Source organism: Limulus polyphemus, unplaced genomic scaffold, assembly GCF_000517525.1.
Source record: "Limulus polyphemus unplaced genomic scaffold, Limulus_polyphemus-2.1.2 Scaffold2633, whole genome shotgun sequence".
NCBI classification, from domain to species: Eukaryota; Metazoa; Arthropoda; class Merostomata; order Xiphosura; family Limulidae; genus Limulus; species Limulus polyphemus.
In genome coordinates this window covers 89,767-105,744 of record NW_013668243.1, presented here as the reverse complement: position 1 = coordinate 105,744, position 15,978 = coordinate 89,767, and the positions used below count along the sequence as shown (strand labels likewise).

Sequence of the window (15,978 nt, the reverse complement as noted above, 5' to 3'; positions counted from 1 at the left end):
AAAGTTTCGTCGGAACGAAGTTACGGAAAGTTAATTAACGAACGGAGACGTAACAATATTTTGGAGAAAAGGGTTACAGGTACTGTCAATGTGTATTAGAGATACTATCTATGTGTATGGATTCATATTTTGGGGAAGGGTTCGAGATATTTTAGGTGTCTGTGGATTCATATTTTTATTTTAATATGTGACTGAAGAGCCATGTTGGATCTATAGCTTAACCAAATAAAAGTCTAATCGTGTTTACGTCAAGCTATTCGAAAGTTATGTTAATTCACTAAAAAAAAAAAGAATTCGGAGCTCGGACCCAGAGTCACGGGAATTTTCGGCGTTTCAGTATGATATCGATTATGGTTTTCTATTCTGATTTTTTAAGACACCAGCTAGGGATTCTGGCCATTGTCAAGTAGAATCGGGGCACGAGCCCCTTGTGCCAGTGCCTAGCGACGCCTGTGTATTGAGTTACGAATATATGTCAAAATTTTCTCTCTCACCTGTTTTACCTGGGCATTATCATCATCTATTCTGTGGATCATGGATCTTGGTTTCATACTCGAAGACACCGGCTGATTTTTGATTCGAACCGACATCTCAGTGGAATAGCCCCTGCAATAGTAGAAGAACTTAAAGTTACGATTCGTCAGTTATTAAAATAACAAAATATATTTATCAAAATAGTTTATTTTGATGGAAAGATTCAAGTGTTTACTGTCAGTTAAAATATAAATTAAATAGTTCAAAAAGAGAGAGTAATAATGACAAGTCAAAGTTTCCAGCGAATACAAATGATATCTAATAAATACACCAGTACGTTTGTATATCATATTAATACATCTAATCTTTAAGTTACTTGTTGTTGTTTTTTGTTTGTTTGGCTGGAATTAAGCACAAAGCTAGTTACTTGTAAAGAACTGTCCCCTTTAAGATATTTATAGTCTTACTCGAAAAGCAGAGGTCACAAAGAAATGACTGTAGTAAAAGACAGACAGAACTATAATCAGCCTTTCAGTTCAAAACTTAGGGACGGCAGCTACTTAACATCGCCCACTGCCAACTATTGGGTTACTCCAATCGAATACTGAGATTTGACCAGCACTCTTACAACACAACGACCTCTAAGGTGCATAGTGCAAATTTGTTATTGTTTTTTTGGGGGGAGGGAAATAGGACGCGAATCCCAAATCTTCGGATATACAGTTGGTCAAGCTTGCTACTAGGCCACGCCCGATCCTAACAATGCGTTAGTATATTGTTTGGGTTGACTTACGTACAAAAATAAAAGCAAATCAGTATCATGATAATGGAACTTCGGTTATTACGAAAAAACAAAACAAAATGGTTTAAATACGCGATACTGGAGCTGTAAAATCTCCAGAGTTCGTTTTCATTTTAACTTCGTCTCCAAAACATGCTTACAAAAATGCATCTTCTCTATCTGGATTTTGTGGATTTTCCTGCAGTTCATTTTTCACTCTACACAATCAGCATTTCTCTAGGTAGGCTCTTATCCAGTTTTCTCCAGGTAGGCTCTTATCCTTCTCTTGGTAGGATCTTATTCAGTTTTCTCCAGGTAGGTTCTTATCCAGTTTTCTCCAGGGAGGCTCTACTCCTGTTTTCTCCAGGTAGGTTCTTATCGAGTTTTCTCCAGGTAGGCTTTTATCCAGTTTTCTCTAGGTAGGTTCTTATCCAGGTTTCTCCGGGTAGATTCTTATCCTTCTCTAGGTAGGATCTTATTCAGTTTTCTCCAGGTAGGTTCTTATCGAGTTTTCTCCAGGTAGGCTCTTATCCAGTTTTCTCTAGGTAGGTTCTTATCCAGGTTTCTCCAGGTAGATTCTTATCCTTCTCTAGGTAGGATCTTATTCAGTTTTCTCCAGGTAGGTTCTTATCCAGTCCCTTCTACAAGTTTTTACAGCTTAATCACATACCAAATCATTCGTCGATTTAACAGTTCATTTTCCTAGAGACGAGTAAAATTGAATAGAAAAAATAATCAGACACTCCAACTGATCGACTAATCTTTAATCCTTTTCACGATGCATTTGTAACCACAAAGACGATAATTAAGTCTTAATTACAGTGGAAGCAGATAAAATCGAAGTTAGGGCTAGGTGCATTAGTGCAATGGCCCATTTCGGCTTTTTGACCACATTCGTGTTCAGTATGTTTTCGTATGGAATAGCATGAATACCAGGTTTCTTGCTCCAGTTGCTTGAGGTATGCGACTGTTGAACGGATATGTCAGGGAAACTATTTGTGTACACGTCACTTGTGTTGCTTTTCCAGACGGAGATCCTTCTTGATCATGTTGCTTTACTGTTGCTGGTGCTTGGGGCACTTGGACGGCTTTTATTGCCACTAATCTTTGTGTTCGTGGATTCTCACCTATTACAAGCAGTTTTCATCACGGCTGGGGTACGACTTGTTGCAGTTACCTTTCTGAATTGCCGTTGTACCCCAATATGATTCATATTTCTTTGTTTTCCAATGCCGTTAAGCATAAGGGATATCCCAGCTTGAAAATTCTAAATCCTTGATCTCAGTACATCTTTATGATATGAGAACATTAACATTTTGCGACGGAAAGAGCTGTTACATGCCCTTCCCAAAAGTGGTCAGTTTTCGGGAGCATCACAGTATATGCACAAGGGCCAACAATGTTACGCTGTAGTTCTGATCCATTTTGTTCTATCACGACTGTACAACAGCTGTCGTTGTTACGTGGCTTGCTAATTTGCATATTCAAAATCGTTTTGATATAACGTATTCAACTCTCTAGATTTGTAGAAATGACGCATCTCCAATTAAATATTTTGGGGAATTAAGATACAAGTCAAAAAAGTTGAACTTTTCCTACTTCGAAACACTTTATAAAAACTGCTTTGTTCAGCTTCTCATCTAAACCAAATGTTCCTATTTCTCACGTGAACTTTAGTTTAATTCTAGATATGATCGACAGGGTATAAAATTTTGACAGTCTAATTTATTCTCTCGCAGATTTTATATTTACTAACTAAAGGAGTATTCATTTAATTTTCTTGACATCAGAATAACAATTATTTAAGGCATTTTCATCTTTCATAACTGTGTTATGTCACGTTTTTGTTTCTTTCAATTTTATAAACACGTTATCAATCATTCATTTACAAAATTACCATAATCAGTTTAGGTTATATAATAACATTTCCTTCCTATCGCTCACTAGGGGGCTCATACGTGACAATTGAAAATTCAAACTATTAATACACACATATCCACTAGATAGCGCTTTCAACTAAAAACCACGAAAAAAAAACAGTTCATTTGACTTATTTAAAGACGATCAATTTGCAAAGAGAAAGAGAAGCCCATTTCATAAACATTAGAAAAGAAATGAATGTCATCAGTAACTTCAATTACTCTAAGTCGAGTTTTTTTATAACACTAACAACGTACTGTGGTGTAAAATACTATCGGTCTGAAATTTTTACTAGGAGAACTAAAGTAAGAAAAAACGTATTCCTGCCAATGTAATTGGAATAATAAACCTCGTGTACATTCTAAAACCCTGAGTGGAATGTTCTTAAAATCTCATTACCATACAAATGAAGAGGCAGACTGGAATAGATTTCGTTCAAGGTGTCAGATCTACGAAATATTGACTTTATAGTAGAATTTACCGTTTTACAGAGAAAAGAGAATGCTTAATATACACATCCATGATGCTTAATATACACATCCATGGTGCTTAATATACACATCCATGATGCTTAATATACACATCCATGATGCTTAATATACACATCCATGATGCTTAATATACACATCCATGGTGCTTAATATACACATCCATGATGCTTAATATACACATCCATGATGCAAAACATACACATCCATGATGCTTAATATACACATCCATGATGCTTAATATACACATCCATGATGCAAAACATACACATCCATGATGCTTAATATACACATCCATGATGCTTAAGATACACATCCATGGTGCTTAATATACACATCCATGATGCTTAATATACACATCCATGGTGCAAAATATACCCATCCATGATGCAAAGCATACACATCCATGATGCAAAACATACACATCCATGATGCAAAACATACACATCCATGATGCAAAGCATATACATCCATGAAGCAAAGCATACACATCCATGATGCAAAATATACACAGAATTCTTGAGATTTGACTCCGCTAATATTCAATTTACACAGGATTCTTAAGATTGAAATCCTTAATACTAAATTTACGTAGGATATACAGTTGTTTAATTTCAGAGACATACCTCTAATGATACATTTTAACTGTATATGCACAATATACGATACCCACCACTAATACTATACATGTGATTAATTTCAAGGTTGCTTTTTGAACTTTGCTGATATATATATCCATATTAAACAATGATGAAAATATTGTTTTATAATAGATACAACCAGGATGTTATTACAATATTGTGATCTGATGTGAATTTTTAAATAATTAAACTTTTTATATAGACAAATACTAGTATATCAACCTCACAAACACAAATATATATATATGTTTAGCTTTTGCAATTGTTAATTGAATGCTATAAAGGAAACACAAATTACACACACACAGAAATATATATATATATGTGTGTATACGTGTGTGTGTAATTTGTTTCCTTTATAGCATTTAATTCACAGTTGCAAAAGCTAAACATACAATAATAGACAATGTATAAATGAGGATAAGGTAACAAAATTTACAGCAACTTTAAAAGTACAATAAAGTAAAATGAAACATATTTTGATGTAATCAAATAAAGAACGCTTGATTTCAGGGTGTCAAACGTTACATTCTTCGAACAAATGTTAGTCCCACACTGCCAGAAAATCAAGATCGACAGTTGACGTATTTCTACGAATATTATTACTGTTTCTACTGAGAAAGCATGTAATACACTATGAGACCCTTCGCAACTCTGAGATTTTTGTGTTCTGATTTTATCAAACAAAGGTTATTATTACAATAGATATAAGGATCCCGCTTTCATTTCTAAGAATCGACAATTGCGTAAGTACGTTTCTGACGTGTAACGTCGAGAAGACGAGAAAACGTGAAAATAAAGACTGATCAACAACACGACAAACCAAGAACGTCGAACACTTTCCGAGAGTATGAACACACATTCTTTGCGTCACCTAGCAACGGCGGCTTTCGTTGTTTTGCCTATACACGTAAATCTATTATACATATATGTACAAAACACCAGTAACGTGGATAAATTGCCTTTTGTAATAAGTCTGACATATTGTCAGGTGTCAGTTCGCGCGTTTCTTCCACAACAAAACGATGAAAAACCAGAGAAAATTATTGGAGGAGAATCTTAGGCAGTTATTCGGTTGCCTGGGAGATATAACAATCATGGTTTGCTATACGCTGCTTTCAATTTGTTTAATAACCAATGAGATACAAAACTCTACAAACTGACTATCCGTAGGCTTAGGAATGCAGCTAGTGAATCACTGAAATGAATTGTGATGTTATAGTTGTAAATAAAGTTATTAATTATTATAAACAAATTGTTTTTGTTTTTTTTCTAGCGTCAAATTTTCCTAGCGTGACATCTATTAGATGATCTTTATTTGATGATAGGTTCGCTTATTTTCTAACAAAAGTATATTGTTTTTGAAAAATTCAAATTGTGGAATCTCAGTTGGAGATTCGCTACTAAAATGTTTTTAAAACGCCCAGTGACATTCAAGTCAATGCATAATCACGGAAAAGGGCGATGACCTTTCTTTGATGTTTTCATGACGTTTTATTTTTCTTCTCTAGGTATATTCAATTGTACAGCCAAGATTATCGTCGTTACCTGATAACCATATCCACATATCACAATGTTTATTAGAATAGAAAAGCCATTTTTAAGTTAAATGTTAAGTATTAGCTACCATGGTTACATGTCAATTTCTTAGAGTTTCATTTCCCAACATGTATAAAAAGTGCGAATAAAACCCAACTGAAAACAATAATAACATTAATAACAATAAACAACAACAAAAAGATAAATTAACCTCTATATCTGTCTATCTATAAAAGAAATGAATACTCACACAGTTCCCAGTGTCATGTCAGCTCGTTCCTTCACAACAATCCATAGCTGTCGACATATCTTTGTGTAAGTGTAACCCATGACACTAGATGGCACCATAAGGATAAGAATCAGCATATAAACTTCGTAACCTCGCCATAGGATTGAACTGTACCAGCTTCGAACACACCAGTAAGCTTTGATTCGTTCTCCAACTTCTAAATGTGTCTAGATTCATAAAAAATGTGATTTAGAATTAAACAAAATCATGTTTATCAGGGTCTTTCATACTAAATCATAATAAACTGTGATTAACATGAAAGTAAATCATGTTTATCTGGGTCTTTCATATTAAATCATAATAAATTATGATTAAAATTAAATGAAATCATATGTATCCGGGTTTTTAATACTAAATCATAATACACTGTAATTAACATTGAAAAAAATCATGTTTTTAAAGGTTCTGTAGTACAAATCGTAATATTAATTTATTAATTATATTACGAAATCTCCCAAATTAGTGGAAGTTATGAAAATCTTAAAACATAAAATAAACTTCGTGTTTTGTGACTTTTGACACACGAACTCTAACCTAAATTATGAAATAAACTGAACAGTGTTATGTGTATTTAAACCTGTATGATTCATTTTACAAACATTTTAAACAAAATAATTTTATTAGAGGATGACAAATAACAAACAAGAATATACACTTATGTTAACAATGCATAATACAATATATACAAAACAAACAAATAAATATTAAAGTAAGTTAACAATGCATAATACAATATATATATACAAAACAAACAAATAAATATTAAACTAAGTTAACAATGTATAATACAATATATACAAAACAAACAAATAAATATTAAACTAAGTTAACAATGCATAATACAATATATACAAAACAAACAAATAAATATTAAACTAAGTTAACAATGCATAATACAATATATACAAAACAAACAAATAAATATTAAACTAAGTTAACAATGCATAATACAATATATATACAAAACAAACAAATATTAAACTTTGATAATTAATTACATAAAAATAAATTATTTCTGCCAATAAAATGCTCAATACGTTTTTTAAAATATCTAAGAAATGAAGCAGAAACAGGTTTGTTTAATTAATATCTGACAGACATAACACCTAGCAAAAGTTATAAGAACAATTTCCCAAAATATCTAAATTATTATTTAAGAGAATATTACCAGAAATGGAATAATAGTGAAAAATTATCATTCACTCACGGACTTTTTAAACATAAATTTACAGTACAGTATTTTAAGATGTAGTTGACATTACTTTTCTTGCAAGCTGTCTACTGTTGTTTTTATATATGGAAATATCATCTACAAGAGATATCGTGTTTACACGATAAATGGGTCGAGCGTGGCCCAGCAGTCAGGGTTCGGAACCGTGAATCCGAGTTTCCATGGTTAGCACTTTCTTACTGTCCAAAAATATTCACGTGCACTATAAGAATGGCGATCAAATCCCACCATTAGATTAGAGTAGCCCACGAGTTGGCGGAGAATTGTGATGATTAGCTCCCTTATCTCTAGTCTACTACTTCAAAGTTAGAGACTGCTAGCGTTTCCGGTAGCGTAAACATCACGAAGGAAATTATTGACTAATAATACAGCTTAGTTAGAAGAGCTTCGTTTGATACATTCTTGTCTTTCTTTTGCATACATCTCTGCACTATTACGTAACATTTTCGACAGTTCACTAATATTAACAATTAACAATAACTTGCACACTCATCTGCCATATATCATCATGATATATTAAAATAGCATCATTGAATTGTGAATACAGATTCTTTGTTCTTGGCACAAAAAGTTCAGTCCCATTACCCAATTTACATCTAAAGTAGAATCCTTGATCCCTTGGTTTCCGAGAATTCACCTGTTGACTGGTGAGTTAATTAGAAAGTTGTAATAACATGAATAATCATAAGCTACTACAACTTTATAAAAGTTTGCGAATCTGAAACTTTCTTAAAAAGCTTTATAAAAATTCTTATTTTAAGAAACGGTCCCTTGTTTTCTATAAAGCTGAATATCCGATGATAGTGTTGTTGTAATAATAGGGATGATACTTTAATTATCTAAGACAGATTTTGTGAACATAATGATAGTAACAACTATTATAATTCTTAATATTTTGATGTTGGTATTCAAGGATCGGGTACAATTAAGAACAAAGATGATGTAAAGAATGAAGTTACAGAACTTAACTTCATTGTTGAAAATAATAAAATACAACTGTTTTCTTTATACCGATTTTGAACAAAAACAATGTAGAGAAGACGTCACAGAAGCTAGCTTTATTGTTGAATACGATAAAATGCGACTGTTTTCTTTATATCTCCAGAAATAGTAAGCATGAAAAGAGATCAAACTAATATTTCAAAAAATTATTTGGATGTTACTGCTGTGTTGAATAAAGTTGTAATTTGGATCACGCCATGATAATTTAAAAATTCGACTTTCGAGTAAAACTACAAATATGCGAATACGAAACAATTCTTTTTCTCAAATATTTAGTTGTTGTTAGTTTATTAAATTCATTAAATTGGTGAGGTATTATTTAGAGAACAAAAGTTTTATATAATTCTGAATTTGTTTAGAAAAATATGCGTCTTGGGTACTATAAATTTGAAATTATTTGTTAGTAGCAGTCCCCCAGTGGCACAGCGGTATGTTTGCGGACTTACAACGCTAGAATCCGGGTTTCGATACCCGTGGTGGGCAGAGCATAGATAGCCCAGTGTATAGCTTCATTACGAACAAACTTGTCTGCAGCAGGGCCAGGATTTTTTGAAGCACATTTTAATCCATTCATTGCCCTGTACCCCCCTAATTCACTGCCACGGTGACATGTTTTTCCTCGGTGAACTAGAGGGGAAAATAAATGTCCCTGTGGTAGTGAACTAGGGGAAATACAGGTCCCTGTGGTAGTGAACTAGAAACCACGGGGACATTTATTTTCCCCTTTAGTTTATTTCGAAGGAAATGTTTTTAGAAAGAAGTATGCAATCAGACCAATAATCATATGATTTATTTTAAAATATCATAGAGTTACATATTAAGTTTTAAATTTTGGAAATACAAATTCCCGAAAATTTATTTCACTTAACACTTCTTACAGTGTCGGCGTAGTGGTTAGTGTGCTGGACTAAGAACTTGAGGAGACATGGTCCAAGTCCTGTGACAAGAATTACGCGCTACTCATTTTGGGGTCGTGCGTGCGTTATAAAAGTGACGGTCAAATCAAATTATTGGATTATAGTAGCCCAAGAGCTGCCAATAGGTGCGGTTGCCTAGCAGCCTTCCGTAAGTCCATCAGTTCAAATTTCGGAAACAAACACATATTACGATCTGAGAATGTTATCATGAAATATTTTGGACAATTACCGAACATGTAATAAGTGAGATATAATTAATTATACAAAACCAGAAGTGTTTTTGTGCCATCTAAAAAAGAAGAGGGAATCCTCAATAGCCGCGGCTGAAATCAGATCTCAAATCGGTCAAGAGATGGCGCTATGAGCTCAAAGTTTGTACTTGAAAATAACAACGACTCAGAGCCATTCTAAGAGTTGCTATGGAACTGTAAAAGTTGTTTGTCTATAGACTGTAATTTATAAAATCATTTTCAAAACTTTCTTTAACCTAAGAACATCGAAACTGTGCTTAAAATGCTCCATTTGCTTCCAAATTCACTAACTTACTATGAAATGACCATACTCTCGTTGTAGTTTGTTAACTTACCATGAAATGACCACTACCACATCACGATGGTCTTTCTTACGCTAACAATTTGAAACTTTCTCCCAATTTATCGTTATAGCACCAACTACAACTCTCGTTATTTTCAAGATGCACGTTCCACATAATACAGTTGCTCCACTGTGAATAGTTCAAAACCACTTTGGAATACTTCCTCGACAGTGTAAAACCCTGAGTTCCAAGGCTGAACAGCAACTGCATCTTGAAAGACTTTTAAGTATTTAGACCAGCCTTGCTAAACAAATGGTTTAGAGTTTAATTCTCCATAACTAGCGAGAACTATTTTGCTAACATATAATTCCCCAATGCATTAGAATTGTAATGCTTCAGAATTCAGAGCTTGACAAAAGCTTGTTCCTGGAATACTTACTAACGTTGTTACTAACAAATGCCAAGATACGTTAATAAAGTTTGTTATGATACACAGTTAAAGTTTTTAAAGAAATATTATTACCTATCATATAGGGAGCTACGTTAACAAAGTTAGTTATCAGAGAAAATGAAGTTGAATATGTCACATTAAAACGTCTTTGAATACACGAATCAGCAAGCCGTATCCCAGCCATGGTAAGCAAAGTAGAGCTTCTTATAACAGGTTGGAATCCACTTTCTTTCTTTGGCACTGGACCATATGTGTTGTAGCTCTATACTGTCATTACAGAGAAACAACGATTTAGTGAAAAAAAAACACCTGTTCTTTGTAATGCTGTGTAAACCGTAAGTTTTTATGCTCACTTCTCCTGGAGAAGATATGTCGTCTATAAATTACCGCAGATGGATGACTTGTCACAATATCCAAAATCAATTGTAGTTGTTACCTTGCAATCTCGTAAACTATCACTTAGTAAGTTTAACTATCACAAATGAAACTGTGTGGAAACTTATGCAATAGAAACCAAACTTATTGCATGTTTCTCTTGTGTACCTATTATTCAATGACGATCAAACTCATGTAGACACGTGGATAACACGTGCTTGTTACACGGTAAAGTTGTAGATATTTCTGATAATATCAGGGCTCAAGAAGGAGAAATAAGTATGTATTTCAGCAGAACGACAAACTTACCTTCTGTTCATTAATAAAATAAAAAGGGTTATATGTTTGTTTGTTTATTGAATTTCACTTAAAGCTACAGAGGGCTACCAGCGCTAGCCGTCCCTAATTTAACAGTGGTAGACAAGAGGGAAGAAAGCTAGTCAACATTACCCACTGCTAACTCTTAAGGTACTCTAATCGAATAGTGGGATTGACTCTCACATAATAACGTCATCAAGGCTGAAAGGGGGAAATGTTCAGTAAAGAGGTTCGAGCCCGCGATCCGCAAATTGCAAGTCCAATGCCCTAACCATCAAGAGATTCGAGCGCGTGACTCGCAGATTGCGAGTCAAATGCCCTAACCCTAACTGCCAGACCAAATGAAAAGAAACAGCTTATTCTGCGTGTTGATTTTTTCTGCGATTTATATTTTTTAGTTCAGCAACATATTATATATTGGAAAGTATGGTTACAATATTAATGTTTGGTAATTTAGAGAAAGTCAAAATGGTTCAACTAGATATAAGGTATATTTAATTCATTTCGAATCTAAGTTCTATGTATATAAAGATGAAATAAAATAAACAAGAACTCTTCATAAACGAGTTCTGAATTAACAATGTGGAAATATAATGTCTAAATCAAAATGTTTCCACTGATTCGTCATTCATTCTTTACGTCAGAAATGTATATAGCTTGTGTAGTGCGTTACTTACAAGACTTGGTAATGACGACACGGTACTATTAGTATATAATGTCATGAAGTGTCTATAGCTCTTCCATGTATCACTTGGTAACGATGGCACTGTGCAATTACCTTCCTCCCTCTTCTGTGGCTCAGAAGTTAGTCTGAGGGTTTATAATCCTAAAACTCGGGTTTTGATACCCGCAGTGTGGAAAGCACATTTACCTTTTCTGTAGCTTAGCGCCAAGGCTGCACCAAGGTTAAGACGAGCGGTACGCCCGCACAGAACGCCGATTCGTAGAAGGCGCGAATCTGCATCTTTGAAGGTAAGGAGAGATCAGATTTTTTTTGAGGAAGGATCCAGAATTAATATCTCGCACAGAGCGCCATCAGCGGTCGGTACGGCCCTGCGTAACAATAAAACAAGTAAACAAACAGCGAAATTAATATACGATGTCATGTAGTTTCTACATTCTTCTACTGAAGTTACTTCGTAATGACTATTTGTCAAGTAGTTTCTTGTGTAACATAATATTTGTTAGCTGTAGGGTACTTTTACCAAACTTTACATCTCACACTTCCTTGATAGTTTATCATTCAGTTACGTACGCGTTTTTCGAATATTCATAGTTTTCTTCTAGAATAATGTTTTCTTTAGATGATGGAGAAAAATTATATTCGGCATACCAACAGGAGATGTACTTATTTTTATTCGGCATATAAACAGGAGATGTACTTATTTTTATTCGGCATATCAACAGGAGATATACTTATTTTTATTCGGCATATCAACAGGAGATATACTTATTTATATTTGGTTTAAAAATGTGATGTAGTTAAATCTTTAATAGACAGCGTATCCTAGAAGCAAGTATTTTCTAAAAAGTACTGTTTTTGTCGTGTATTGCTTTTCATATACTTATATAGAACCTTCACATTTAATTATGTCTTCTTTTTCCGATATATCGAAGAAGCTATAATTCACGTACAGGGCTAGAAGATCCTATGATTATACCCATTAGTTAATAAAAACGTCGATGGTTAGTTTACGTCAACTTTCCTACTTTTTCTTCATAGAAACGATCGTCTGATAGAATTATTATGTTTTCCTAGAGAGGAAATCTTGGTTTTTTTAAACTCATAACGTAGGTAGATTAATATGAAAAAAATTCAAAGACTGTTCTCTACGTTTAAATTCTTAAACGTAGAGAACAGACGTTGTAGTGACGTTTTAACCATGACACCTACTCCTGATATTCAATTATGGTTAGCATCATAGGCGGTGGGTGCTGTTCTCTCGTCGAAGGAGGTGTGGACTTTTTTCTGGTCATTAGTTAGATGTGGCTATTTCTTAACCTTAAGTGTCTATCACGTGACCATTTGACCCCGTCTGTTGTATAAGATGCTGTACACTGAAAATATCCAACACCTTTTTTTTTTACCATTGGAACTTTACATTGTAACGTTGGAATAATCTTTATTTGAGACTTGTCATGAGTACAGATATTGTAACATTGGTATAATCTTTATATGAAATTTGACGTTATTACAGATATTGCAACGTTGGGTTAATCTTGATATGAAATTTGACATGATTACAGATATTGTAACGTTGGGATAATCTTGATTTGAGACTTGTCATTATTACAGATATTGCAACGTTGGGTTAATCTTGATATGAAATTTGACATGATTACAGATATTGTAACGTCGGGATACTTTTGATTTGAGACTTGTCATTATTTCTGATATTGTAACGTTGGGATAATCTTGATATGAGATTTGACATTATTTCTGATATTGTAACGTCGGGATACTTTTGATTTGAGACTTGTCATTATTACAGATATTGTAACGTTGGGTTAAACTTGATTTGAGACTTGTCATGAGTACAGATATTGTAACGTTGGGTTAAACTTGATATGAGATTTGACATTATTACAGATATTGTTACTTTGGGATAATTTTGATTTGAGACTTGTCATTATTTCAAATATTGTAACGTTGGGATACTCTTGATTTGAGACTTGTCATGAGTACAGATATTGTAACGTTGGGATAATCTGTATATGAGACTTGTTATCGTTAAAATATTGTTTCATTGGGAGAGTTTTGAATTAAGGTTTGAAATCATAGATATATTTTAACTGATGTCAATTTCACGCACGTTTTAGTTTACTCCATGGCTTCGCCTGTAGTACACTGCGGTCAGCCAGTACTCATTAAACCATGCTAGATTCAGCACAATCAATACTGCCACACTATAGATGTTTACTTTGGAGAGATGTGAACTTAAGCATTCCAACAACCAAAAACAATATTCATCCATCCACAATTACTTGAAGATAAGTTTAATAAAACAGAAACAGTGAACTGTTTAGCTGGAAGTAAATAACTAAGCCTACACAAACCACATTATATTACCAATGTGACTTTCATGATGTCCCCGGGTGGATAAGCGCCTGGTTTACGAGCTTACAACGCCAAAATCCGGGGTGTTCGTTCGAATCTTCGCGGTGGTCAGAGTACAGATAGCTTGTTCTGTAATTTTGTGCTAAAACAGGCAGGATAATAAAGGCCTCGCATGGCCAGGTGTTTCGGGCGCTCGATTCGCAATCTGTGGGTCGCACATTCGAGTCTCGTCATCGATATGCTCGCCCTTTCAGCTGTGTGGATGTTATAACGTGACGGTTATTCCCATTTTTCATTGGTAAAAGGGTTGGCGGTGAGTGATGTTTTTCCTCTAGTATATTACTTTTGAATCAGTAACAGCTAGCACAGATGATACTTGAATTGCTTTGCAAAACAAACAAATTTTCGTGAATTGGGGAACCTAAGCCTACAGAAACAAAGTTATACAGAACTAACTCATTATAACGCCATCGGTTATAACGCTTTCTCGGATATAACACTGTGGCGCCTTGGCTTTCAACAATTTAGTATCACGTGGCTTCAGAGACTAAATTCATTACACTCTGTCACAAAATAAAAGAAATAAAAAACGGGAAGTCCCGAGTGCAAAGCCCAGAGATGTGAATATCAAGTTCAGATGTGAACTTGATATTGGGGTGGTGGGAATTAAGGTAAGGACGAAATTTGGAAATGTGACTTGCTTAATCAAACTAGCAAGAAAGTGTCATCGATATAGCGTTTGTAAAGGACAGGTGTAAAGTGGCCACTTACATTCAGGTCAGAACTGACGTCATTATAAAGGAAATGGTTTAATTTTGTGGTTAGGATAAGAAGTTACAAGATACTGCTCAGTGTCAGAAGGAACTAGAAATGTTATGTTGTTAATTGTAGCAGGTTTATGGTAGCTTTAAGCCTGCTCACTTTTGGTGCGATTTTAATTATCCAATGAAAATGCCGATTGTCTTTCAGATGATTGTTTTAGCCAATCATGAGTATGCTTTGTTTTTGAAATATCGGAAAGTTTGTATTCATATTTTATCTAATCTATGTTCTTTTTATATCTATTTTCTCTATGTAAATAAACAGTTATTTTAGTTAAGTGATTGCTTTAGTAGTCTGTTGAATCTCTACTTGTTCAGCACGAGTGCCCTCTTGAATAGTTGGTTTTTACACTCTATATCGCTCTCGGGTGCACATGGCATCCGATGGTAGCGTTATAAAAAGGTGGCGGTACTGTATTATCGGTAACTTCGGTAACAAAGATTTTCATTGAAAAAAATACATGATGTGTTGGGGCCAGATACAGACGACCCGGTATTTAATGTCTCTGTGTATGTAGGGGCCAGATTCTTTTACAATAGGTGTCTGTGACTTGTTGGCGATAAATTTGAACAATAAACGGACAGCACACAATCCACTTGTTTTAAAATATATGTATCTATATACTACTAAAACTCTGAGATTGTTTGTTTGTTTGTTTGCTTGTCTGTAATTAAATATAGCAAAAACGGCGCACAATAGTGCCACATTTGTAATGAAATGAGAATAGAAACAGAATAAAACAAGTTTCGTTAAAATCGGGCCACGGGTTAGCGAGTTAGCGCCGTTTTTTGGGTCACTTTTATGAAAATTTCTAGCATGAGTACTTTTACATCACACTACCATTCGCGCTCTTTACGAAACTTCTTCGTTCAAATCTATTTCCCTGTCAATGTTCCCATCTTCATTAAAAGGCGTAAAATGACAAAAACAAGATATTGAAGAATTTCTCAATAATGTGTTTTGGTTATGGTAGGTAATTCGAAGAAAAAATAAAGTGCTACCGTTTCTTATTTGTAGAAGGTTTAAGAGGAAAGACCACAACACAATGAAATAATTCATCACAATACCTGAAAACTCTGACTTCACTTTTTTGAAAAATGAAATGGTCTTTCCTTTTACTCCCGATCAACAACCAAA

The 15,978-nt window shown here is 34.2% G+C and overlaps 1 protein-coding gene across 1 annotated transcript in view; it reads right to left on the bottom strand.

Moving 5' to 3' along the window:
• LOC106467491 (gastrin/cholecystokinin type B receptor-like) overlaps positions 1-15,978 on the bottom strand; it is a 52,730-nt gene that overhangs the window by 3,458 nt on the left and 33,294 nt on the right. The window contains exons 4-5 of the mRNA XM_013927850.2: positions 6,094-6,299; positions 495-606 (exon numbers count right to left, since the gene is read on the bottom strand). Of these exons, the coding sequence (XP_013783304.1) occupies positions 495-606; positions 6,094-6,299 (318 nt within the window). The remainder of the gene's footprint in view (positions 1-494; positions 607-6,093; positions 6,300-15,978) is intronic.